At 39.4% G+C, this 27,449-nt stretch overlaps 1 protein-coding gene across 4 annotated transcripts in view; it reads right to left on the reverse strand.

The window, feature by feature from the left end:
• Positions 1-27,449, reverse strand: part of DCDC1 (doublecortin domain containing 1) — a 262,066-nt gene that overhangs the window by 15,373 nt on the left and 219,244 nt on the right. For 3 of the 4 annotated variants that reach the window (XM_053389861.1, XM_053389869.1, XM_053389854.1), the window contains exons 24-33: positions 23,398-23,533; positions 21,966-22,116; positions 15,483-15,641; positions 14,054-14,257; positions 13,110-13,224; positions 11,711-11,881; positions 9,708-9,893; positions 7,250-7,453; positions 5,556-5,763; positions 256-411 (exon numbers count right to left, since the gene is read on the reverse strand). In XM_053389861.1, the coding sequence (XP_053245836.1) occupies positions 256-411; positions 5,556-5,763; positions 7,250-7,453; positions 9,708-9,893; positions 11,711-11,881; positions 13,110-13,224; positions 14,054-14,257; positions 15,483-15,641; positions 21,966-22,116; positions 23,398-23,533 (1,690 nt within the window). Of the gene's footprint in view, positions 1-255; positions 412-5,555; positions 5,764-7,249; positions 7,454-9,707; positions 9,894-11,710; positions 11,882-13,109; positions 13,225-14,053; positions 14,258-15,482; positions 15,642-21,965; positions 22,117-23,397; positions 23,534-27,449 lie in introns of those variants that run through there. The other variant, XM_053389878.1, reaches the window with a different exon arrangement.

Consider the following 27,449-nt stretch of genomic DNA (forward strand, 5'->3'; position numbering starts at 1 on the left):
TAGTTCTGTGTACCCAAGAGGACTTCTTGAACAGAATGTACACAGCCTGCATTGCAAACCACTTTGAACCAGTTTCAAAGACAGCTTGTATTAAGGGGTGGTCGGGCATTCAATGGAAAGGAACCAGAAATCAAGCATAGTCAAGAAAAGTAGCTCTCTGGATCCTAGCCAATGTATTGATATATCAGCATAACAATTTCCCCAGTTTAGGTGCTGCCGTAACAATAAAAAAAATCATTTTCTTCCATGACTTACTATTCAAAGGCAAGAAAGGTTCTCCAGTGGAAACCCAGACCTCAACTGGATTTCTAAGAATGATGGTGAGCAAAAAATCATCAACCAAGGTCAAACTATCTGGAGTCATCACTGATGGTATAGACTTGGAGTTCATTTTCTCCTCGGACTCCTTATCTTTGGAGAGAGAGAAAGAGAGTTATAGGACTGCAGTTTTGGTGTCATTTTGTCATCTTTTAAAAAATTCATATCACACCATATCTTGCTTTTATTTCCCTTTTCATATATTGGGTATTTAAGGTTTGTGTTCATAGGTGAACAGTGGGTGTCCTAACATCAGTAAGCTCTTGCCACCGAAGTGGAGAGCCTCAATCATAGTGTTGGTGATATACAATAAGAACAAAGTAAGCTGCCCTACACAGTCAGACCATTGGTCCATTTAGCTCATTATGGTCTTTGCACTGATTGACTGGTAGTGGTTTCCAGAGTTTCAGACAGGAGTCTTTTCCTAGCTATTCCTGGCGATAACACTGAATTAAAGTGTGTGCTCTATCACTATGTTATGGCAAGACTACGAAAAAACTGCATAGGAAAGATGCCCACTTGTATTAATTACAATACAAGCCTACTTGTATTGGGCACCCACTCTTAGATAATTATGAATTTTAGATCTTTGAATATACAGTAGACCCACAACTTACACTTGATTTAGTCATGCAATTGCAGCTTTGTGTGGGTGGTGGGAAACTAAATAAATGGAGAACAATTGGAAGGGACCACTTGAGATCTCATAAGATCTTGTAAAAACCAGGCAAGTCAACTCTAGGGGGCCGAGGTGTCTTCAGTCCCCTCAACAGTTGCTGGGAAAGGGCCAGACGCCCACAGTTTTGAGGTGGGTGGCACATGTGTGTGATGTCATGCACATTGTGCATCGCAGCTCCAGTAGCCGGCTCCTCCAGAGCGCTCGGTCTCCTCCAGGCAATGTTGTGCATTTGACATCACACACATGCAACCTGTGGGTGTCACACGCATGCTGTGTGCCAGGTCCCTTCAATCTTGGGGGCAACCTGGTGCCTCTGGTAAAATCCCTACGAGAGCTTGCACAACCTTCCCAAAGCCCGGCAAGTTAGGGATGGCCACACCTTACACACTTTTTCCCTTTGTGTGTGGAACCCCCGGAATGTAACCCTGATGTAAGGTTTGGGCCACCTGTACACAGCTATCTTCAATATAAATATGCAGTGACATCTAACATTCTGTGTGTACTTCTGTTCATGCAATGGGTTTCCTCTTCCTCTCCTATCCCCCAAATCCCATCCAACCTCAAATCTCCTCCAGAGCCAAATTGTACAGGAACAGCTTTACTTAGAAAAGATGGCAACAGACTGAAGAATAGACAAATAGAAGAGGATGCCTTCATTCCAGTATGGCTCCCCTTTATCACATACACAGCCCAGCAAGACAACAACAAAAACCCACTGACAGCATAGGAATCAATATGGCTTACTCGACCCAATGAGCCCTCCCCACTCCCTCACAAATGCAAACAAACCTCACTGCAGCCAGCCACAAACAACCACACCCTGGGCCCCCTTAACCCCTATCACTACCAAGGAAATGTAACAGGCAGATAGAAAGGGAACCTATCCAGTTGACGCTGACACAAACCCCCCACACCTACACTATAAAAAAGAAAATAAGTCCCTCCCCTGTTTTCCTTTTTCTTCTCCAACCTTATACTGTACTCAACACTAATGCCTCACAACAAATGTAACTGATCTGTAGAAAAGACTTTACAACCTGGAAAAAGAGACAATGCATGTACATTTTTAAACCAAGAAAATATTTAATAAAAATTAATTTTTTTAAAAAAATCTGCTCCAGAGGGTTGGGGAATTTACCGCAGCAGATTTGGATATTCTCAGAGAGCTACAAAATGGAAGAAAGAAAGGAGAAGTCCTATTGCATGAATAAAAGTCTGTTGCTCAATCAGGCAGGGATCATTGGATGTCACCATTACAGTTTAACTTTCTGTACCACAGTGGACAAGATGGGCTATGCTTAAGAGTTTCAACAGAAAACAAAAGGAAATTTGTTTATACCAGTGGAATCCACACACATAGAACAAACGTTCTGAAAATGCTTTTTAAAAAGCATTTAAAAAAATACATTGAATTTTCCATAAGGCTCACCATCGCCATCTAGTGTCACATTGCATATTGCACTTAAAACCCCACTTAAAACGTTTTATTTGCAGCTGTATTTATTTGCAGTCCATAGTTACTAAAGAGGATCCCATGAATTTACTCTTTTATTTACTCTTCCTTTAAAGGGGAAAAGAAAATCTAAAGAAACAAATCTTTCCTTTATACATTGCATGCTTGGAAAGTTGTAATTTCTTTTATTTCACTGATAGAAATGTGTCTCCAGCCTACTTTGCAATGGACCATGGAAATGGACCTTTAGTTCTCACATTTAACCAATATTTCTCACAACTTATTCAGAAAACATCTTATTTCAGAATGTTTCTTCTGTTGTTGTTTCTTTCCTTAGCTTTGCTCTCCCACGCTCCTAAATGTGATAGTGAGCTTCCATCTATCACACAAAGCGAATACTTTATCAAATACAAAATAATAAAGTTTATTTACGCAACAGATATCAGCTATATTTACTAAATTTCAAAGAAGTATTGGCCTTTTCTTTTGCTGAGAAGAAGAAATGATGGGTAATTGCCAATCTTCAGTGTGCTGAACTGATTTTTAAGTATGTTTTTCGAACCTTTTGCTTTAAATTTTTGAGTGGATGAGATAAAAATCTGTAAACTTCGTAAGTTGAAAGATGCCTAATATAAAGCAGCAGCAAACTTATAATGAGAAGACTCTAGTGGGCTTGTGTACTGCTTAGGAAATCAATAGGAAGGAAAATAAAGGGGACTAAAGCAGATAAGATGAGCCCTTTTTCTGAGTATATTTGATAAAGATTAGGAAATAATACATAGGAAAGAAATACTTAAAAGAAAAATATAGACATGTAAAAAGAGCCCTAAAAGTAAACTAGACCTATATTAAAAACATAACAAGATGATAAAAGGGAAACGTGCCCCATGCTTCATTTTTAGATAATGATCAAAGGTATACCTTTTTGAAAATATACACAACTCTTTCCAATATAAATATAGAATTGAATTCTTGAAAGCTAGATCAATACTGCATAGACAAGAATGGCTATGCTTAACAAGAGACAGAAATTATATAGAAAGTTGTTTTCAGTGGTACTAAAAAATAAAGCAGGAATTTAAACTTAACAAATACATGTTTCTTTGCACACTGTATGGTTGCAGACTCATAATTTCTTTTGCTTCATTGAGAAAAAGGAATTCCCACATACTTTGCATATATTCACTGAAATACCGTATTTTTCGCACTATAAGACACACCAGACCACAAGACACACCTAGATTTTGGAGGAGGAAAACAAGAAAAAAAAATATTCTGACTCAGAAGCCAGAACAGCAAGAGGGATCACTGTGAAGTGAAAGCAGCAATCCCTCTTGCTGTTCTGGCTTCTGGGATAGCTGCGCAGCCTGCATTCGCTCCATAAGACACACACACATTTCCCCTTACTTTTTAGGAGGGAAAAAGTGAGTCTTATAGAGCAAAAAATACGGTAAATTCCAGATGGGTTGCTGCAAAAACAACAGAAGAAGATCGTGGCACCTTACAGATAATTCTAACATATGTTTTTTGTGAACCCATTGGGAGAACATTTCAGTCCCCCAAGTGCTCAGATCTGGATATGAAATTCACCATTCTTTCAGGAGAATCCAGCACTAAACTGCTGAACTGGAATTTATCATCAAGTTTGATTATATTTCTTTTGGACTTAATAGGGCTGAGTTTTATTGCTTATCAGTGCTGTTGTGAATGGTTACTGTACTCATATGCGGTTGAGCTTTGCATGGAAGTATCACAACCTGTATTTCTTGTGCTACATAGTCTTTTAGGCTCTCTAACTAAAGTAACTCAGTGTGACTTGCACGTGAAATTACAGGGGAAAGTGGTCTCAAAATATAATTTGAGCAAGGTGGAAATGGTAGCACTCTTAGGATGGTGAGCCCTTCACTGATCTTAGTGCCTGGGCAAATGTTCAAGCTTGCCACTGTCTGGAGTGAACCCTGGAGTGAGTATGCCTGCAGACTACTGAATTTTAACTTCCACCAGCTTCCTGTTTCCAGTGCAGCAGGAATGGAGTCTCCCCACCACCATGGGAGAGAGACAGACAGAGATAATCAAATAATGATCGGGGAATTTCATTATCTGCTTTCGTCTTCGGCTGTAAGAGGGACCAGACCTTAACCCACAGTTTGTCTGGAGGTCTGGCACTCGCTTCCCCATGGAATGTGAGGGCAGGCAAAGGCACTGGGTGCACAGAGCACTACGGCTGCCACGACCCCCCCCCCATCCCATTCCTGGAAGCACAGGTTATCCTGTTCATTGGATTGTAACTGAAGTAAACTACAGGCGCATGCCAGAGATGATGAGATAAGAAACTGCAAAAACAACCCAGCTACAAGGATGTAAAAGGTTTGGACTAGGAGCATATTTCATTTCATTATCTATTACACCAACACAAATAGAAATCACAAGATTGTAGGTCCTATATAAGGGTTTGTTATATCTGAATGGGATGGAAATTATTAAAATTTTGGAATGCAGAAAAAAGGTAGAAGAATGAACTCATCAACTCTAGCATGTGAGGGGGCCAGTTGAAATAAATTGTATAATTTGACATCTGAATAATTGGCATTAATAATTGTATTAATTGGATAAAATTGGTATTGTTAGAATGAGGCTGCTATTGAAACGATATTGGAAAATTAATAAAAATATATTTTAAAAAAGAATAATATATAAAAAGATATATAATATATAACTTCCATCTGAACATAAGCTAAATGTATATGCTTTCACAATTTATGTGTATGTAAAGTAATATTTGGCCCATTTAAAGATTCATGATAAGATGTATTGTACAAATAACTATGGTAATTAGAAGCTGCAGAAGCGTTCTAAAATAAAACAAAAATTTAAACATTTGTTCAAATACAGTGTACCAACATTAATCTTTTCTCCATGAGACGCCATTATTCTTTGTGAAAATAGAAAACAAAGTGAGAGACTTCCAAGATATTTCTTGGCAGCATACCAGCAAACAGGCTCCCTATAGCTTTACTACAAAAAAGTTAGCTCTGTGAAGTGAAATAATTTACATACTAGTTAAAGAGAAATTTAATTGGGAACTTGCTGAGGGTGGTATTTTACCTTTCACAAGCAACACAGATGCGTTTTCGTTAAAGCCAGGAACAAAAGTTGCTCCTTCACCTCGTTTTTCAGACTCCTGCTTTCTGAAATAATCATTTACAGCGCTGAAGACTAAATCCTTCAGTGTAAGAATTAAGATCCCTTCACTTGTGTACAGTCTACTTGCTGTCCTGTTAAGTTCAAGTCGTCTTGTGCATAAAGAAAGCAGCTACAGAAGGGGAAAAGTTAATGACATATAATTAAGCTTACTAAGTCCAAATATTTAATAAAAATGCTTAAATTGCCATTCTCAGAGTTTTCTTTCTGTTATTTATTCCTCCAAGCAGCATATAGGCTCTCTCCCCTCCCTTTTCTCCTCACAGCTACCCTGAGATGTAGCTTAGGCTAGCAGAAGTTTACTCCGAGAGCTTCTTGGCAGAGTGGATATTTGAATGTGGGTCACCTCAGTCCTAGTCTAAACTCGGCCCTCCAGATGTTTTGGGACTACAATTCCCATCATCCCTAGCTAACAGGACCAGTGGTCAGGGATGATGGGAGTTGTAGTCCCAAAAACATTTGGAGGGCCGAGTTTGGGGGTGCCTGTTCTAATCATTTCATGCCATTAGAGATATTATAAGTGCAATATTTCTGCATCTTTGTGTGCCCTCACATTTTATGCAACGAGGACCAAACTACACGCGGAACTAAATGCATCACTTTTAAGTTGTGTCAGTAGTGGTTGGCAAAGTGGCGCAGGCAGAGTGGTGTTGCTCACCTGCCTCCCCAATGCTGGGTGGCACTGCTGGTTCCTGAGAAGGAAACAGGTGAGGCACAGAGAGCTCAGTGTAGTCGTGTGGGTATGATGGCAGGAGCATCATATTGGTTCTATTGCTGCTCCCACACGGCTCTAAGCTCTCTGTGCATCCCTCTCTCAGGAACCAGCAACAGATTGCAAAGCATGAGAAACACGAGAAAGGGGGTGCCAACAAAAACTGCCCCACAGCTGCTATTTGCATTAGATGGAAAGCTGCTAATGGTGCCAATGGGAGCTTTCTTCCCAATGCAAACAACAATGTCAGGGGGAGTTTTGTTGGAATCACAGCAGGAAAAACGGGTTAGTTGCTCCATCTCACCCCTTTTAGTTCCAGTCCCGGGGGTTCATTCTCCCTTCATCCCTCGCCGCTGTTATTTGCAACAGTAAAAACACTCATGAAACTTAAAGTGGTGCCTCTCTAAGGTCATGTTTAATTTGTCCTTGAATGCACAAGATAATTGGTTCGGTTGTAGATATCAGCAATATGGAAACCTTTTGTTAAAGTCAATACCAGATAAACTTTTTTCCAAACATGCATTAGCATTTAACATGAGATAATGACACGAGGACAATTTAATGGTTTATGTTTATACTCTGTTGTCAAAACATTAAATGAGCCTCTTTACATATACTAGAGAACATGTCAGGGCCGACACAAAACTTTTTGTTGCCTGGTAAAATAAATAAAAATTGTCTTTCCTTCCCTCGTGGAAGAAATAATAAAAATAGTTGATCAAAACAGCAGTGCCAGGCGAGGATGTGTTCACCATTCTCCACCACACACACACCCTATCTAACCCCTCTCCCCAGCTGTTGGTATGAGATTCTTGCCCATGATCTGGTACCTACTGCTTGTCCAGGTCAATTCTGTTAGGATGATCTCTAGATGATTGCTACTCACCATAGGGAATGTATTAGCAACAATTAGCTGCCCATTTCTGTAACCAGCTCCATTTCTGTATGCAATTATTTTCACTGCTCTTTGGTTTACAGCTGCAGACATCTTTTCTGAGATTATTTGCAATGATGTTTCTGTCCTCAAAGATGCTAGAAATTCTTCTAAATAATGTAAGGTGGATTCAGCTTCAGACGTGGACAAATCAGTCTTTAGGATAAACGGAAGAAGATGCAATCATGACTTCTGTTAAAGTGAATTTTTAAATGGTAACTCATTGATTCAAGTGCTGTTCCTTCTGAGAAAATGGATGATGTGACTACAGTGGTACCTCGCAAGACGAATGCCTCGGAAGACGAAAAACTCGCAAGACGAAAGAGTTTTTCGTTTTTTGAGTTGCTTCGCAAGACGATTTTCCCTATGGGCTTGCTTCGCAAGACGAAAACATCTTGCGAGTTTGTTTCCTTTTTTAAAAAAAACGCTTGAAGAGGTGCAGTTGCGACTGACCGTGCTCCGCAAGACGAAAAACATCGCAAGACGAAAAGACTCGCGGAACGAATTAATTTCGTCTTGCGAGGCACCACTGTATTATTTGCATATGTCACTATGAGTTGCACAGAGCTGTGAACTACGCAGGACACCAAACACAGGACACCCTCACACTTCTGTGATGCCTTTATATGAAACTGAATGTGAACTGGATTTGGCTTTTGGTGAACAGACACTCCTGAACAAATGCTTTCACTAACCTCCCCACATATTTAAGGTTACACCTTCGTTCAGTGCTTTTTTTTCTTAAAAAAAGGTTCAGGGGTACTCTCATTTTCCTACTCATATTGAAATACTGCCCCTCAAGGAGGCCAAACTTAGATTCACAAAATGTTTAGGCGTATGCTCACCCCTGCATCCCCCCAGAAAAAAGCACTGCCCTCATTACATATTACATCTCAAAAGAAAATTACTCCTAGACTACTAACCAGGATTTTAAGCCCTTCTTTCTCAAATGTTCAGACAGTAAAAAAAATTGCTTGCTATTTTGCCACTTACATCTAGATGAATACCCCCCCAAACGTAATTTTTTATATAGTTTTCTTATTGTGGTAAGGCCTGAAAAGCTTCTTGTTGTGTGTTATGTTCTCATCTCTGCTGTTCTGGCAATCAGTATATGTGCCCCCAAGGGTCAAATTGTCAACCATATTCCATGTTGTTGACTTTTAATAGGCTTATAAGCTTCTGGGGAAAGGTCCTTTTCATTGGATACAGTGCAGTACTTAGTGGGAATCTTGCAAATGACAGAATTGCTCAGAGAATCTGACTATAAATATACCTTACAATTTAAAGCATTTTATAGACAAATCTTTACATAGATGAAGTGGCATAGTTTTTTTAAGAGAGCCAGAAAAATCATTTAAGAATGTGCTTATGTTAATTAATAAATTTAGCAGGGCATCTGGTCATAAGATTAACAAAATCTTACATTATGGATAGTATCCTTGGTGTGTGTTTGAATATAGCAGTAAAGATAAAAAGTGGGGAGATAATTATATAAAAATTGGGGAGATCATTATAAAATAATTATATGGCATTGGCTAGTATTGTTGCATTTAACAGATCATAATTATAACTATATTTGTTTTATATCCCGCCTTTTTGTTTGACAGGGACTCAAGGTGGCTCACAGCTAAAAACAGGAAAAAAATCATTTAAAAAACAATTAAACATTAATAGAATACATATATGACCTGTGTTAATCAATACAGACCATTACAATAAAAGGAACACAGCACCAGCCCTTTCCTTAAAAATAGTTCCCCAAAGCCTGCTGAAACAATAAAAATATAAAAATATAATAATAATAATAATAATAGTAATAATAGTAATAATAGTAATAATAGTAATAATAATAATAATAATAATAATAATAATAATAATAATTTGTACCCCGCCCATCTGGCTTGGTTTCCTTAGCCACTCTGGACAGCTTTCAACAGAGATTAAAAATACATCAAAACATCAATCATTTAAAGTTTCCCTAACAAGAATGTCTTCACCTGCTGGCAGAAGGACAAGGAGGGAGCCAGTCTCATTTCTCTAGGAAGGAAGTTCCAAAGTCTTGAGAGCAGCTACCAGATAGGAAACTTTGGCTGAGAAACAATACTTTGATCAAAGTAGGATCTTTACATAATCCAGGATAAGTTTTAAAATGTTTAAAACTATACTTAAAGTGAAATAGCCCTAAAGCATCTGCAGAGTGCCTAAGTCCATAGTAACCTGTGTCTAGTATTTTCCAGCAAGAAAAATTGTGAATCTAATCTCATTTTAATCTCCAGATTGAAATACAGATTGCCAGTGTTTCAAAGTACTCTACAAGAGAAGGCTGTAACATTGCCAGCTGGTGGATTACACTAAATGCATATATACATGGCAGGAGGTGTCATTGAAAAGCAGGAACACTGTCACAAACCTTGTTAACATCAAGGCACTTATAGGGCCAGATGGATAAATGCTTTCCTTCCTCAGAACCAGAGGCACAGGAGAATACAGTACCAGGGCGCAACCTTTTCAGGTCCTTCTTTCCTCTTATGGTCCTTGCACAAGCCAAGCATATCTTTACCTTCTGCTTTCCACACGGTGAAAGAAAATAGTAGCCCTATAAATAAAAATGGTTGAAACCATTTAAAAATGGGGGTTGGGGTGGGCAGAACCCATAATAAAAATGCAGTGATCCAATATGACATCTATTATTCAAAAACTTGTTTACATCCAAAAAGTTTGGAAAACACGAAGATGTATTTGAATTAAAAATACATAAACAAATACATCTTAATATTTTCCTAACTTGGATACAGACAGCTAGTTTTTGAATAACAGATGTCATGTTCGCTCTCTCTTTTTTTTTTTTTTGCCGGGGGGGGGGGCAGGTAACATTTCCCTAAAAAGTATATATTTTTATTATAACTTTTTTTAAAAAAATGTTGTTGCATAATATTATTTCTGTTAAAATGGAATCCTTGGTTGTTGTTTTTAAATGCACCTTTATAGAATGGATGAGTACCTGGGAGTAAGTCTGAGTGAGCTCAATGAGTAGACATGCATGTGATTGTATTCTGAGGTAACATAAACCTTTACAATGCTTGGGCATTTTTTCTTTTCAAGTCTTAATGTGGTGCCACAAAGACTGTAATGTCAGTGCCAAGCATACCTTTTTGGGGAGGGCACTCCAAAGATGGGGTGCCACTGCGGAAAAGCAAAGCACTCAGGAAGGACCTCAAACCAAAGATCTTATGACATAGATAGGCTGATATGGGATGAGACACTCCTGCCTATATTGAGGTCCCAAGACATTTAGGGCTTTGAAGGCCAATTTCACTTGAACTGAACCAATCATGAAGGCCCCAACAAACCAACTGTAACTGAGATAACAATAAAGTGGTGGAGATCGGTGTGATTCATGCCCCCCCCCAAACACACATAGTAGTAGTAGGTTTGCAAAGGCTACACCATGGTATGAACTGACAGAAAAGCAGCTTCCATGTTGGTGTTTTAGTACGTGAACCACACTGTTCGTTAAGATGGATAACCTCCACATGTTTCCCATAAAATCCACATAATCGCATTGGGGTACTTTGTACCCTTTCACTGATCCCATTCACTTCAATGAGATCTGTGAAGAAGAACTTCCCAATAGTTTCACAAAACGAACATAAAACAATGCAACAATTTCCAGGGGTGTAGCTATTTTTGCTGCAAGATGCTAACTCAACAAAGAGTCTTGTAGCACATTAAGACTTACACATTTATTATGGCATAAGCTTTCATCAAATACATGAAGTGGCGTCCTGAGTGGCAGGTACATATGTACATGGGGGGGGGAGGGGGGTTGTAAGCAGTGAGATCAGAAGGAAAGGAAATGCAGAAAAGCATAGATGGTGATAATTACCTTATTAACAGTGACTACTCACAAGGAACAATAGTTGAAAACGCAAACATTTTGGTATTGGTACGTCAACTGGTATGCTAAACTAAAGTTCTACTGCACCAATTCAATCCACAATGTGATAACATTGAACGCTCTCAGATTGCCATCTGCATTTAAATTTGTTTGTTCAAGGATGACCACCTTAATATTAGTTACAATATGTTTTGGAGTAGTGAAACGTCCCCCAACCAGCATTTCAGTCTCCCTGAAGACAATCAAACTGTCATAATAAATTTATTAGTCTTTATTGTGCCATAAAACAATGTGTTTTCTAAGAGTGTGCATGAATCACATGATTTTACACTAGCCTGATTCCTGCCTTATCCTTGCTCCTTCTGTTAACCACAGACAACAAGAAGCGGAATATTTGATATCTCTTTCTATTGGGTATTGGTGCACAGATACATCTAGACATGTCTACATAGCCACCCTTTTGATTTCGCGAAGTCAAATTTCTCTAGTCTATACAGAAAACAAAAATTACTTACTGGTTGGTCTATTTTCTCTGTGCTGGCCACGGAAAATGTGCAAATCGAAGAATAATTTGCTGCTGTGATTTCTTGATCCAGGGTTGTGCTGTAAAAGGCACTGATAACCTTTGTAGTTTCCGTGTAATTCCACCTTTGATTGGCAGCTCCATTTTTACATTCTTTGTGTTTCTGTGAGAACATAAAATAGGCCATCCTGTTTTAAGATTTTTATTTTTTTGCATTCTCTCTTTCCAAACTGGTATTTTTAAAGAAAATGTTTTAAAATATTCAGGTTTATCTGGTAAGATATATGCCTTCCCTCCTCCTCCTCTTCCTCTTCCTCTTCTTCTTCAGCATCCTGCTGGTTTTTAGCTTTGTTGTACATGCAGTTATAATAGCCTTTGCAGGACTTATTCATTGCTAGGTCATTGCCACTAAATAATAAGAATGACATTGGGAAACACCTCCTGCTGACCTCTACAATACAGTTCCCTCCTCTCTCTAGCATTTTTCTTGGTCAATATATATGGGTTAGCTGAAATAAAAGGAAGAGAACTTTGTTTGCCTACATATAAATCTGGGTGAATTTCAACATTTGAAAAGCCTTCTGGACAGGCCAAATTATTGAGACTTCTGCTCCAAGCCATGAAAGCCAGCAGCTGACACTCTTCCTCCAACAGCACACTGTGCCACACAAAATGGTTAACACTGGTTTGGGCAAGGTGTGTGAATCATGTGATTTCAGCCTGACCTCATTGCTGCCTTTCCGGTTAACTGCACCCTTCCTGGACAGGGATCACTTGGCCACTGTGACACATGCGTTGGTGACCTCATGTCTGGATTACTGCAATGTATTCTATGTGGGGCTTCCCGTGCCGCTGGTCTGGAGGCTGCAGCTGATGCAGAATGCTGCATCGGGTAATGACTGGTGTTCCTTATCAGAGGTCTCACGCTAGTGCTGAGGGACCTGCAAGGGCTGCCTATTAGCCACTGAGCTAGTTTTAAGGTTCGACTGCTTAAATACAAAGCCCTAAATAACTCTGAACCAGGTTACCTGAAAAACTATCTTCTTCCCTGCACAGTAAGGGCACTATGATCACCTAATGAAACCTGTTAAGGTGAATGTTATGGAACACCCTCTCTGTTGAAATGCAGAAGTCCCCATCTGAGTTGCCGTTATGTGCCAACATACCTGTTTAGGCAAGCATTCCTCCCTTGAACTGATCTTCTGATGCTATTGTTTTAACCAATTCCAAGTGTGTTAATTATTATGTTTTTAATGTTTCATTGTATATTTTAATTAAGGATGTTTTAATGTCAGTGTTAATTATAAGTTCATTTTATAGTTGTAAAGTACTTAGAAGCCACTTTGGCATATAAGCAGTGTAAAACTATATAAGCACACAAACAGTTTTACCTGAAGGACGACAGGACACCCTTGCATTTCCAGAGGACTCTTTGGATACCCATTGAGTATGCTGGGCATCGATACCGCTAGCACTAATTGTGGGTCCAGCACAAGATGAAATGTCCTAGGAACAGAAAAGTCAGGTGGAAATCAGAAGACAGTTGTTGTTGTTGTTTTTAAAAAAGATTTTTTCCTTGCTAAATGTATATCTCACTTTTAGATTCTTCTAAAGATATCTTTTTAAGTAATAACACTGAACTGGTTCTACACAAAGCGCTGCATGGACATTTTAATGCCACAGAGTGCAGCAGTGAGCCTTAGGGTTTGCTCACCCTCATTGCCAGATTGTGACCTCAAGGGGCTTCATCTTCTGCCTCCAAAGTTCTGTGACAGTGAGGTGAGAAGGAAAGGAGTAAGAAGAAAAGGCGGGAGGTGACAAAGAAAGGTTTCTTGTAAAGGACTTGGAAGTTTTGTTGAATTTTGCTAAGTAAATAAATAATTAAAAGCAATAAATAGGCACCATCCATGTAACATGGTGCTTTACAAAAAGTTGAGATGACAAGTCCTTGCCCCAGGGGGCTTATAATGTAGAACTTGATGTAAGGGAAAGGGTAAAGAAGAATAAAATATTGGGTTATTGCAGTTACACATACTAAGGCTGAGCTATGCACAAGGGTTCACAGAAAGTGTAGCATATTTAAGACTAAAATGCAGGGTCTTTTGTAAACAAAAATTATAATTTTGGCTGTTTTCTTAGCCCCTTGTCTAAGATGCTTTCATTTTTGAAAGACCATCTTAGAAAATGTTAGAACTAGCTGGTGGTTGAGGCCTGCAATATCTGCACTTAAAGAACAAGTGAAATGGAAAAGTAGCCTAGCCTGATTGGAAGTCTCACTAATAATGCAATTTAATTCTTGTGAAATTCTACCACATTTCCGACAGTGAACGTTCACCTGCTATCCTCTCTCCATATCCAGTGTTGATTAATATTGTCACATTTCTTTTCCAACAAAACCACTTCAGCGCCAGAACGCAGATCAGAATTCTCCACACCTAAAGCAAGATTTCGAAAGCTACAGTTGATAATCTTCCCATTTCTAAATTCAAACTGTTGATGATGAGTTTTCTGCAAATCTTCAGTCAGTTTAGGCTGATGCCTGAAGTAAACAAAAAGACATAGAGCTGCAGAAAAATGTTCTGTAAATATTTCATTGCATGGTAATGGACAAAAAAGAGCAAGGCAAATGAAGTGTGCCAAAACTTTGTTTACTTCTACAACTTGTGCCTTTGACATCTGAATTCAGATACATACCATAATACAAAGAAAGCTGAGCACAGTTATTGAGAAATTGGGTAGGTGGAAAGGTGAAATTGTGGAAAGAGAGATCAACTGAAAGTATAGAATGGTCTGGAGGGAGAGCATAGAGGAGCTTATTGATTAAGCCTCATAAAGAAGTTTTCTAGACACCATACAATACAGGAATAGACTTCACCTTTATCTAAGATGTATTGTGCTTCTCTCTGCTTACTTGAAACTTTGGAAATAAGATACACTGAAATACAGTCCAGCAAGTCTCTTCAGTCTGACTTCATTTTTAAAGTCACAGAGAGAAAACAGAATACAAATGATATGTCACTGTGAGCTGGCAACAGAATAATGAAGACCCTTCAAATTAGTTTGTAAAATATTTCAAAACATGTAAAGACATTTTGACTCTTCCTTTTAGACAATTAAAGAGTTTTTTAATGCAACTTTGCTTTTAACCCAACTTTCTTGTTCCTTTTCTTCTTCCCACCAAGTTTATATCCAACAAACTTCCTTCTCTTCTGTAGAGTCAGCATTCTTAGGTAACATTTGTATGACTTTCAGAGCCTGGGTACTAGAAGCTGTTAGGGGACTATGAAATGACTGTTGTGAACCTAAGATTCAATGGTGCAACTAATGCAGCCCCAGTTATCCCCCATCCACTGGGGGAGGAAGAGGGGAGCGGAGGGAGCGCACCGCCCCCAGCAGCGCAATCCTGATGGGGTGCCATTACGGCTGCCCCCCCGCCCGAGCTGAGCAACACACTCCTGTGGGCGGTGCGCCACGCCCCCAGGACGTGCGCCACGCCCCTGCGGGCAGCGCGCCACACCCTCAGGACGCACACCAGCCATGCCCCCACCTGCTCTCTGCCCCCTGGTGCAGAAGCATGAAGCTCTGCCACTGCCTCCATTCCAAATTATAAGAGGGACGTGATTACCGTTTCTGCAAATTTCTAATTCCACAAAGTATGGAAAGAGATTAGGGTGGATAGCAAGTGATTTTACAGAATGGTGGTGGCCCAAACTGCTAGATTCTGTCCTAAAAACAATTTAGGAAATATAAATATATGACCTGACCTGTATTTTTTATATAACTCTGCATCTTCAAAGAACAGTTCATCTTTATCTTTCTGAAGGCTGCAGTCCTCATCAAAATCAAAGAGATTTTGTTGCCAAGCATATTTCATGGGTGTATAAGATGCATCTGCTTTAAGATGAGATTTTGCATGTGAAGTCCTGAAAAAAATATAAAATTCAATATGAAATTTGAAGCACTGCTGATGGTCACCAGTTTAAATTTCTCATAAAAAGTTAAGTCATTAATTAAAACTAAGGATTATTAAGAGATTAGCAGCTGAAACAGTCAATGGCAGTTAAACTGTGTGCAGAATTGCAGTCTAAATGATTCAGACAGTAGTTTTACATTTCTTAAGATTGTGTACTCAACAGTGTTTCCTTATCCAACCTTACAGTTCATACTACTACAAAACTTTGGGGTTACGTGGGAAGCATATAAACCAACACTTTAATTTATCACTGTGTGGATATTACTTCTACCTTATGGGAAGAAAAAAAATGGGGGAGCACCAAAAATAGAGGGAGGGAGGAAGAAGACTGCACTCAAACAGGTGCTAGGACTATAGTTTCTTGAGGTAATCCCATGTACAACCAACAAAGGAAGGTATAAACAACAAAGTCTGGAAATAGCTAAAAAATAACACATTTATTATGGTACAATCTTTTGTAGACTATAATTCAGCTCATTAGATGCATCAAGAGTTATCCTCAGTTGACAGGCTTATATTACTTGGGTGTAGATGGAGGAACGGGGTTGTAAATAGTAAGGTCAAATGACACTGAAATGCCAATCTGAGTCATTCAGTTAAGTATACAAATTAAATGCAGTGGTCATACACATTAATAAGTTTCTTTCAGTTATAAAAACCTTTCTTCAGAGTAGTATCTCTTGCAGACTAGTATCTCTTGCAAGAGACAACACAAGAGATACTACTCTAAGAACAGTGCTCCTCAAGGAGCATTTCATAGTTTCATGCACTGGATTTAGCAGCTATGTTAGTCACTAGCAGGTGGCTTGGAGGAATCATAACCAGACTTCAGCCATTTTATGAAAAGAACTGTTGTTCACAAAGTGCTGAATGTTGAACCCAGCAAGAGTCATGTAACATCAATTTTCCAGAACCTGCACTGCTGCTTATATGCCACTCGGACTTATAAGGCCCTGAAATAACTTAGAATTTAAATACTTGAAAGAGTGCCTTTGAAATATCTGCTAGCTTGAGCCTTGCAATGTTGTAAACTCCTGGTTTTATCTAATGTTTAGTGACAAATAGTAACTTTATTTTTTATTGTGGGAACACGCCCCCCTCCCCCGGTGATCATAACTGGATGAAAGGCAGTCTTTAAATGATTCAGATAAATAAATAAAATCTTATGAAAATCTTATTCTCCCATTGACAGAAAATCCCTGGTACAGTGGTACCTCAGGTTACATATGCTTCAGGTTACATACGCTTCAGGTTACACACTCCGCTAACCCAGAAATAGCGCTTCAGGTTAAGAACTTTGCTTCAGGATAAGAACAGAAATTGGGCTCTGGCGGCACAGCGGCAGCAGGAGGCCCCATTAGCTAAAGTGGTGCTTCAGGTTAAGAACAGTTTCAGGTTAAGAACGGACCTCCGGAACAAATTAAGTACTTAACCCGAGGTACCACTGTATGTGCTATGGTAAGATGATTCTTATACCAGAAGTGATGGCTCTTATAACATACCTACAGTGGTACCTCGGGTTACGAACTTAATTCATGCCGGAGGTCCATTCTTAACCTGAAACCCTTCTTAACCTGAGGTACCACTTTAGCTAATGGGGCCTCTTGCTGCTGCTGCTGCCGCACCACCACCACACAATTTCCGTTCTCATTCTGGGGCAAAGTTCTCAACCGAGGTACTACTTCCGGGTTAGCGGAGTTTGTAACCCAACATGTTTGTAACCCGAGGTGTTTGTAACCCGAGGTACCACTGTACTATGTTCTTATGATGTACACAGACCTACCTAAACAGGTTGTGAAATCTTTCTTCAGAATAGAGTGAGATAAATGTGTTTCCTGGGTCAAGAGAAAAATCCCAAGGGTTGTGATTCCTCTCCCGACCCACCTCACATGAAGGTCATAAATATCGGTAGGCAGGCCAGAAGTTTGTATCTACTTGGTGCCTTAAAGATGCTAAACAACAGGAGAATTTTCTCAGCCTTTTCAGCAAGAAATGCTTTTTTGGGGGGAGGGGGAACCTAAATCAACTACAGAGGCATTATAAATCCGCTTCATTAGTGTTAGCTACATGATTTGTGTCTGAGTGAGTGAGTTACTGCTCCTCTTCCCTTTCCTATCTTAGATAATAGCTTGCCACAACAAATTGTTTTCCTGACACCTGTGCAGGCTTCCTAACGCTCATGTTGTTTCACTTCTGCATTCTCAGCAATTGGGCAAGGGAACTTTGGAGAATTAGCAAACGCTGAGGGAAAAGTTTTGTCGGTATGTTATATAAATTTACAAATAAGAATGCTTTTCTGTGTTATAATATTGTTTGGTATGTGAATGGTTAACTGAGGTAAAAAAAATGGTTGGTAGTTGGTAAATGGTTGGAAAAATCCAAGTTAGAGATAAATTGGGATTTTAAGATACAACTACATGTGTGGCTTTCAGCTGGTAACCTACCAAGAAACATTTGAAGCTCATACAGAAAGAGGAACTATCTATTGCCTGGTCTATAAAAGCAGTCCATTGCTTTTATACTGGACAGTGGAGTCAAACAGAGAAAGAACCTAGGCTATTGCCACTGCTAACAGTGATCACCACTATAAAAGGTCTCTTCCTGAAGGTCAAATAGCCCGCCACCTTTCTCAAGCTACAAATAGGGTTGAGGAATTTGAGAGACCATTTGCACACAGCTCTAATATCTCTGCTCTTATTTTGTTTGTTCCATCAACACAGCCATTTGGGTCAAATTCCATGGTGTGTTTTTTTGCTATCCAGCGCTTCAGCATAGAGGATTTACAGTTTCATAATTTACTTGTAGGCATAATTCTTTTTGGCAGTCAGTAGGTTCCAGTCAAGTCCAGGATGATCAGATCTTTTTTTTTTTTTAAAGCAAATAATACATAATAAACGGTCCAACATAATATCTGCATGCCTAATGGAAAAGTCAGTAAATTAGAATTACAATTAGAAGTAAAAAATAATAAAAAATGAACTGAAGTACTTTTGAAAGTTCGTCAACATTTTAAGATGAATTTCTCTTCCTACATACATTTTTTGTACATAATATTGTCTTTTACACACATTTTTGCAAAGCAGCTCTCCACAATATAAGCATTTAACCAATTTAAGCATTTTTCATGCCTTTTTGTGCACATCAATTGGCTGGAAAACTCTTCAGCAAAATTTGGATAGTGCACATTTTGGTTCACATGTTGATTTGCAAAGTGTGAATTAGTTACATTCCCCTTTAAATGTAAATTGAATTAAATTTCTCCCTCATCCCTAATGCAAGGCCATAGAAAACTACCCATTTACAGAATCCAGTTTTTCTCTCAGGAAGCGAAACATTTGAACCAGCAACAGAAAATTGCTTAGGCCAATGCTGAGCACTAAACTGAAAAATGGTCTATAAGACTTTCTGCAAACCTTCTCTAAAGAAATATTTACTCTTTCAACTTATGAACTTTGAAATAGAAGACACACAAGCAGAGCTGTCCACTTGCAGTTTATGGGAACTCTTATAAATTGCCAATAAGAACATATTTTGCAGGTTCAAACACATAACATTTCACATTAAGCAAGTTATTTGTTTGAGGACAGAGAAGGGTCAGGAAGAAAGCTACACAGTATAATGGCAGGAGGTAAATGAAATATGAAGCAGGGTAAAAGGTGGACTTTATAGCAGGGGTAGCTAACCTCTGATCCTCCAGTGATGTTGGACTTCAGCTCCCACAGTCCACATGATCAAAAATCAAGGATGGCAAGAGATATAGTCCAACATCTGCTATATACAAAATTTCATTTTAATTATTGTTTAATTAGTGTATCATTTCCTTTATTTTTTAGGAATTCCATTTATTCTATGAGCTGTTCAAATGATTTTATATCCACAGACAATCGAACATTTTCTTACATGGGAAACAAGGTACTCTGAGGCAAGGTGAAGTGACTGTCTTGGGTGGCAGGTTCCACAAGGGCAGCAGATTACAACAGAAATATTTATTACCTCCTTGTTCCTGATGTAGATCTAATTCCTTATTTAGAACTAATTTGCAGCCAGTGCTACCTGGCCTCTAAATACTTCACCAGCTGAAGTTTCTGAACTGTCTTCAGAGACAGCTCCATGTATAACACATTGCATAGACTTTCCTTGCCACCAACCAAAAATGATGGAAGTTACTCCGTGCCAAGGCTACCTGAGCCTCAAGTGAGCAATGGATCCAGGAGGACCTCCATTATTTGCTCCTTCATACGTGCTCCTTCAGAGGGAATGTAACCCCATCAAGAGCAAGCAACCTCCCATTTATCCAGTTTAGAGAACCACCCACTAACAGTGCCTCAATCTAATCTGGATTGAGCTTCAGTTTATTGGCTCTCATTCAGTTTTACCGAGGCAAGAATTAACAGCTCTTATATGTCTGCTTCCTACAAAAATTCTAACCTGTCTAAATGAGAGTCTGTTAGGGTCCCACGATATTCCTGTTTCAGAGAGTGTAATGACAGCTATCACCTGAACAAGTGGCCCTGGATAAATATGCCCTTATATATGCCCTGGAGAAATATGCCCTGTAATTGTATTTCTGGAACATTTCCTATGAGTTTTACATGCATGAAGATAATGCATACGAAGACATGAAATATATATTATTATTACCCTTTTGGAACATGAATATTTCTCCACTGATGCTGCAAGCACTGATGTGATTTTAATATCACCCTACAGGACAACAGTAACAGTTACTTTATGATTTCTATGATTTATTCCTAATATTGACAGCTTTTCTATATTTCAGAAAACAAGAGTGCCACCTATTGCTTGAATGAGTAAATGCATTTGTTTTTATACAGCCAATTTCAAATGGGTACTGTTTCCTGCTTCAGTCCTCTTTCCTTAGGACTGTACACAGACAATGGTTTTTCAGGTTCTTGACAGTGGGAGGGACTCTTTTCAATTGGATTATCGTGGCCTCCAGTAAGCCTTGAATGGATATTAGTTTATTTTAAAATACGATGCCGTTAAGAATAAGTAATTAAAATGAGAGGAAATGAACTCCAGGTGAAGTCAAGCACTTTTGAGGTCCATCAAGCTAGATTCCAATGTATGTGAGTGCATACATGGAATGGGACTGTCCAGCCACTTTCTCCTTGCTGCAGCCCATATGTCCCTCTCAAGCTGCTCCCGAGGATCAGGGAAGCCTCAGGAATGACATGGGATGTGGCATAGATGGCTGCAACTGGGAGGGTAGTAATGACAGACTTCTCCTAATGCAAGCAGGAGCCCCTCTGGATCTAATCTATTGATTTTAAGTCTATTTCCTGTAACTTGAGCCCATCAGATCAAGTCCTGCCCTCTGGGGCAGAAGAAAACCAAATCTTTGACCTCTTCTATGTAAAAGCCCTTTGGGCTGCCTCCCATCACAACCTCATTTTTTTTTCTTTTCCAAACTTAAATACAGCCAGTTCTTCCAACCTTTATTCATATGATGTTTTCCATATCTTTGAAAATCTTTGTTGTTTTCTGAACTGTTCCAGTTTGTGAATAACCTTCGTAAAGTGAAGCACCCAGAACTGGACACAGAACTGCAAATGAGGGTCTGACCGGGTGATTTGGAAATTATTGGTTGGATCCAGACTTGGCCTTCCAGAAACAAAAGGCTTTTCTTTCCACAGAGTGATGTTCAGCTGCAACCTTTCCAAAAACCTTTGCAATTTATTAACAACCCCCCCCCCAATGCTATACTTGTGTATTTGGCTGTTGTTGTTTTTTCTTCACCTAAAAGCAGAACTTTGCATTTTTCTCCAGTTAAACTTCATTTTGTTAATTTTGGGTCAGCATCCTATTCCAGCAAAGCCATTTTGAATTTTATTCCTATTTCTGAAGGGTTCAACTTTTTGTCATCTGCAGATTTGAGAAGGATTTCCTATGCCCTTTTATCTATGTCACCATACCATTGAAGATAATGTTAACTATATATATATATATATATATATATGAATGGGAAACACTATATATATATATATATATATATATATATATATATATATATAGTGTTTCCCATTCATGCTAAGTAGGAGAAACAATTAAAATGTCTTCAAATTGTAAGCAAAAAATAGTAAGAATATTATTAATTAAATTCATATACTGCCCTCCATCCGAAGAACGCATAAAAAACTGAATGGAAATTATCCCTGCAGCCTAATAGCTGCATCCTAAACATTCCACAAATGATTTTTTTTTATTTTTATTTTTGATTACCAACTGTGTTTTATCATTTAGGATTACTTACAGACATTCATCCACATTGTATTCTACTTTTTCAGTAGCTTCTTTTTCTTGCAGCTCTTCCACAACCTTCTTCTCTTCAAATTCCACTGTAGCTCTTTCAACAGATAGTTTGGCCCCAACAACAATGTCATTCTTGACTTCTAAAGCAAGATCTGGAGAAATGTATGCAAGAATGCTTGGCCTTAATTAAGTTACAGAAGAGGTTTCTTATTTACGATGAAAATTCTTACAAGGTGAGCTCTAGTGTTCATGATTATAGAGGCCCATGAAGACAGATTTCCAGCATAGTCTCTTCAGCAAAGAATGACTAAACACAATGCTTTACCTCGATATGCACTCCTATTTCTTTTTGTTATTATGCTGCAAACGTGGTTTGAATTCTCCAAACCAATTCAGCAATCTATGCCTGGCATATAGGACAAAGGCACTATGCTCTGCCCTTTGTAATTTTAGTCCCTCCATTCAGAAGCACTAGCTGTAAGAACGGCATCAGCTATGCCATCTTCAGAATACAGCTGATATTACATATTTCATGACAGTTTCCAAACTGGAACTTTGTAGTTATGTTCTATCATATACAAGCTGGACTGAACCTAAAGGGGGAATTGTTCTACTGTCAGGTAGAACATTGTTTTGGGAACAGTAACATAACAGTAAATTTAAAAAATGTGGTTACGAAATAACCACAGTGGGACTCTTCCAGCCAACGTTAAGCACTTCTGAGAGCCATTGCGTTCAATATTGCAAATTTAAACTTAACTAACAGAGCAATCAACCACCACCACCTCAAACTTTTTCCAGGGATTGGATTGTGCTGAGCCATATCTCTAATTAGCTCTGCTGGCTGAGCTGACCTCCCACAGCTGACACAAGCATCACTCTGTTGGAACAAACATTCCCCTTCTGCCCACTGAATGTGCAGGTGAGCAGGAGGCCTACAGGTGCTATCTCCACCAGCAGAATCCAGAGGAAAGTTTTTCCAAAGGTGGGAGACAGCAGCGCTGAGGCAGTCCCAGATCCTCTGGTTCTCAAGCTGATCTCACAGGCCTGATCTGGACCCTATAGCTGCACCAGCTTGGAGCTGGTGCAAGGATTAAGCCAAATGGTCTGCTCCCCTCCCTACTCAGCTACCAAGAATAGCAGGGTTGAAGATGTGTGACTGGAATGTGATGGAAAATAATAAGATTTTGGAACACAGAAATAAAGAAAATCAGAAAGCCATCAAAACTAGCACATGGGGGCCCACTTTAATTAAATTATATAATTTGGTATTTGAATGATTGGCATTAATAATTGTATTATAAATTGGCAATGTTATAATGAGGCTATTGGAATGTAATTGAAAACTAATAAAAATTTATCCACAAATTATTTTTATTCACATATATTAAGTATACATTTTGCAAAAATAGCATAGACAGCAATCTGCTCACTTGTTGTGTTTCGCATGGCACAGTAGGCACGAATAGCAGTTATATCAGATGCTAAATTACTAAGCTGGAGACGTTTCTTCTGCTGAGTCATAGTCCAGTATGGATTAATCCATTGCTCTCCACAGGAAACATAAATCTGTTCCAAAATAATAATAATTTATTGTTATAATAATAATTTATTATTTGTACCCCATTCATCTGACTAGGCTGCCCCAGACACTCTGGGTGGCCTCCAGCACACACAAAAACATAGTCAAACATTAAACCTTAAAAAGCTTCCCCATACAGGGCTGCCTTCAGATATTTCCTAAATGTTACAGAATTACTCCTTAACATCTGATGGGAGGGCATTCCACAGGGCGGGTGCCACTACCAAGAAGGCCCTCTGCCTGGTTCCCTGTAGCTTCATTTCGCACAGTATGGGAACCACCAGAAGGCCTTTAGTGCTGGATCTCAGTGAGAGTTCGAAGTACAAATCACAAGCTGTAAACCTTCGTTACAGGTTGTGGTTTATCTGGAGCAAGATAAACCACAAGCCTGGGTTTGGATGACAGCAAACCATGGCTTTGCTCACAGCAGCAGGAGGATGGGAAGAAGAAAGCAGCCGCAATCGTGATCCACCTGGAGCAGGAACTGGCAAGCCACTCCAGTATCCCTGCCAAGAAAACTCCATGGACAAAGACAACAGGCATATAAAGGTTATGATGCTGGAAGATGAGCCCCTCAGGTCGGAAGGCATCCAACATGCTACTGAGGAGGAGCGGAGGACAAGTACAAGTAGATTCAGAGCTGATGAAGCGGCTGGGCCAAAGCCAAAAGGTTGCTCAGTTGCAGATATGCCTGGAAGCGAAAGGAAAGTCCAATGCTGTAAAGAAAAATATTGCATAGGAACCTGGAATGTAAGAACCATGAACCTGGGTAAGCTGGATGTGGTCAAAAATGAGATGGCAAGAATAAATATTGTCATCCTGGGCATCAGTGAACTAAAATGGACAGGAATGGGCGAATTCAGTTCGGATGACCATCATATCTACTACTGTGGGCAAGAATCCTGTAAAAGAAATGGAGTGGCCCTCATAGTCAACAAAAGAGTGGTGAAAGCTGTACTGGGATGCAATCTCAAAAATGATAAAATGATCTTGATACAAATCCAAGGCAGATCTTTTAACACCACGGTAATCCAAGTTTATGCACCAACTACTGGTGCTGAAGAAACTGAAATTGACCAATTCTATGAAGACTTACAACACTTCTAGAAATGACACCAAAAAGGATGTTCTTCTCATTATAGGGTATTGGAATGCTAAAGTAGGGCGTCAAGAGATAAAAGGAACAACTGGCAAGTTTGGCCTTGGAGTTCAAAATGAAGCAGGGCAAAGGCTAACAGAGTTCTATCAAGAGAGCAAGCTGGTCATCACAAACACTCTTTTCCAACAACACAAGAGACGACTCTACACATGGACATCACCAGATGGGCAGCATCGAAATCAGATTGATTATAGTCTCTGCAGCCAAAGATGGAGAAGCTCTATACAGTCAGCAAAAACAAGACCTGGAGTTGACTGTGGCTCAGATCATCAGCTTCTTATAGCAAAATTCCAGCTTAAACTGAAGAAAGTAGGAAAAACCACTGGGCCAGCAAGACACAATCTAAATCAAATCCCTTATGAATACACAGTGGAAGTGAGGAACATGTTTAAGGATTTAGATTTGGTGGACAGAGTGCCTGAAGAATTATGGATGGAGACTCGTAACATTATACAGGAGGCAGCAACGAAAACCATCCCAATGAAAAGGAAATGCAAGAAAGCAAAGTGGCTGTCCAACGAGGCCTTACAAATAGTGGGGGAGAGAAGGCAAGCAAAATGTGAGGGAGATAGTGAAAGATATAGGAAATTGAATGCAGATTTCTGAAAAATAGTAAGGAGAGACAAGAGGGCCTTCTTAAACAAGCAATGCAAAGAAATAGAGGAAAACAATAGAATGGGGAAAACCAGAGGTCTGTTCAAGAAAATTGGAGATATGAAAGTAACTTTTCGTACAAAGATTACCATAATAAAGGACAAAAGTAGTAACGACCTAACAGAAGCAGAAGACATCAAGAAGAGGTGGCAAGAATACACAGAGGAATTATACCAGAAAGATTGGATGTCTCGTACACCCCAGGTAGTGTGGTTGCTGACCTTGAGCCCAACATCCTGGAGAGTAAAGTCAAATGGGCCATAGAAAGCACTGCTAATAACAAGCCCAGTGGAAGTGATGGTATTCCAGCTGAACTATTTAAAATTTTAAAAGATGATGCTGTTAAGGTGCTACACTCAATATGCCAGCAAGTTTGGAAAACTCAGCAGTGGCCAGAGGATTGGAGAAGATCAGTCTACATCCCAATCCCAAAGAAGGTACCCCTGCCCATACGGGCCAGTCTTGACAGACTCTAGGGTTGTGCGCTCATCTCACTCTAGAGGCCGGGAGCCAGCGCTGTCCACACACACTTCCGGGTCACGTGGCCAGCGTGACGAAGCTGCTCTGGCGAACCAGCACCAGAGCAGCACACGGAACGCCGTTTACCTTCCCGCTATAAAGCGGTCCCTATTTATCTACTTGCACCCGGGGGTGCTTTTGAACTGCTAGGTTGGCAGGCGCTGGGACCGAGCAACAGGAGCGCACCCTGCCGTGGGAATTCGAACCGCCGACCTTTCGATCGGCAAGTCCTAGGCGCTGAGGCTTTTACCCACAGTGCCACCCGCGTCCCTAATCCCAAAGAAAGGCAGTGCCAAAGAATGCTTCAACTACCGCACAATTGAACTCGTTTCACATGCTAGCAAGGTTATGTTTAAAATTCTATAAGGCAGGCTTAAACAGTATGTGATGTTTCCCAGTAGTGATGTATGGAAGTGAGAGCTGGACCAGTGATGTATGGAAGAAAGCTGGACCATCGCTGAAGAATTGATGCTTTTGAATTATGGTGCTGGAGGAGACTCTTGAGAGTCCCATGGTCTGCAAGAAGATCAAACCTATCCATTCTGAAAGAAATCAGCCCTGAGTGCTCACTGGAAGGACAGATCCTGAAGCTGAGACTCTAATACTTTGGCCACCTCATGAGAAGAGAAGACTTCCTGGAAAAGACCCTGATGCTGGGAAAGATTGAGGGCACAAGAAGAAGGGGACAACAGAAGACGAGATGGTTGGACAGTGTTCTCAAAGCTACTAACATGAGTTTGACCAAGCTGCGGGAGGCAGTGGAAGACAAATGTGACTGGCGTGCTCTGGTCCATGGGGTCATGAAAGTCAGACACCACTAAACGACTAAACAACAACAACAAATGGTTCAGCATAGCATTCCATGTGAACCATGTCAAAACCAAAATACTCTGGTACTTAGATTTTTTTATTATTATTTTAAAAATGCTTTATGAGCCAGATTTGTATATTAACCATTTTGTAGGCTGCTTTGCGAAGGACTTTTAAAAAATGGAATATGAATTTCTTAAATAAAATCTCTTTAAAATAAAAAAAATACAACTATTACTATGGAAACTAAACAGCAACCAAAATCAATCAATCAATCAATCAATCAATCAATCGTATTGTGAAATCTTCAGCTGAGCTTACACTCTGAACAAAATTCCAGATATTTCTCAGTTTCTGCATTTGACTTACAGTACTATAAGCCAAAACATTCCAGGAGTTCCTGTTGCAAATACCTGAGGCTGGAGCATCTGCAGTTAGCAGACTACAAAGGAAAGCTTCAGGAGAAAACAATAGCAACAATTTTATACCTTTAGCAAAGTGCAATGCAAATGTAACAAAGAAAAATGGAATTTTGTATTTGAATAAAAATGGTTCATATTTAAATACTATTTTTTTACTAAAAAAATGAAGCTAAATAATTAAGGCCCTTTAAAACCACCATACTTGGCAACAAAATCAGAGAAATAGATCACATAGAAAATTAGTAATTAATTCTCCTCAGCTTCTTTAAGGTTTATACCCAATGAATATTGCTGAACTTGGGAAGTATAATATGGTTCTTTTATTACATAATAAAATTT

Source organism: Podarcis raffonei, chromosome 1 (assembly GCF_027172205.1).
Source record: "Podarcis raffonei isolate rPodRaf1 chromosome 1, rPodRaf1.pri, whole genome shotgun sequence".
In the NCBI taxonomy this organism is placed as follows: Eukaryota; Metazoa; Chordata; class Lepidosauria; order Squamata; family Lacertidae; genus Podarcis; species Podarcis raffonei.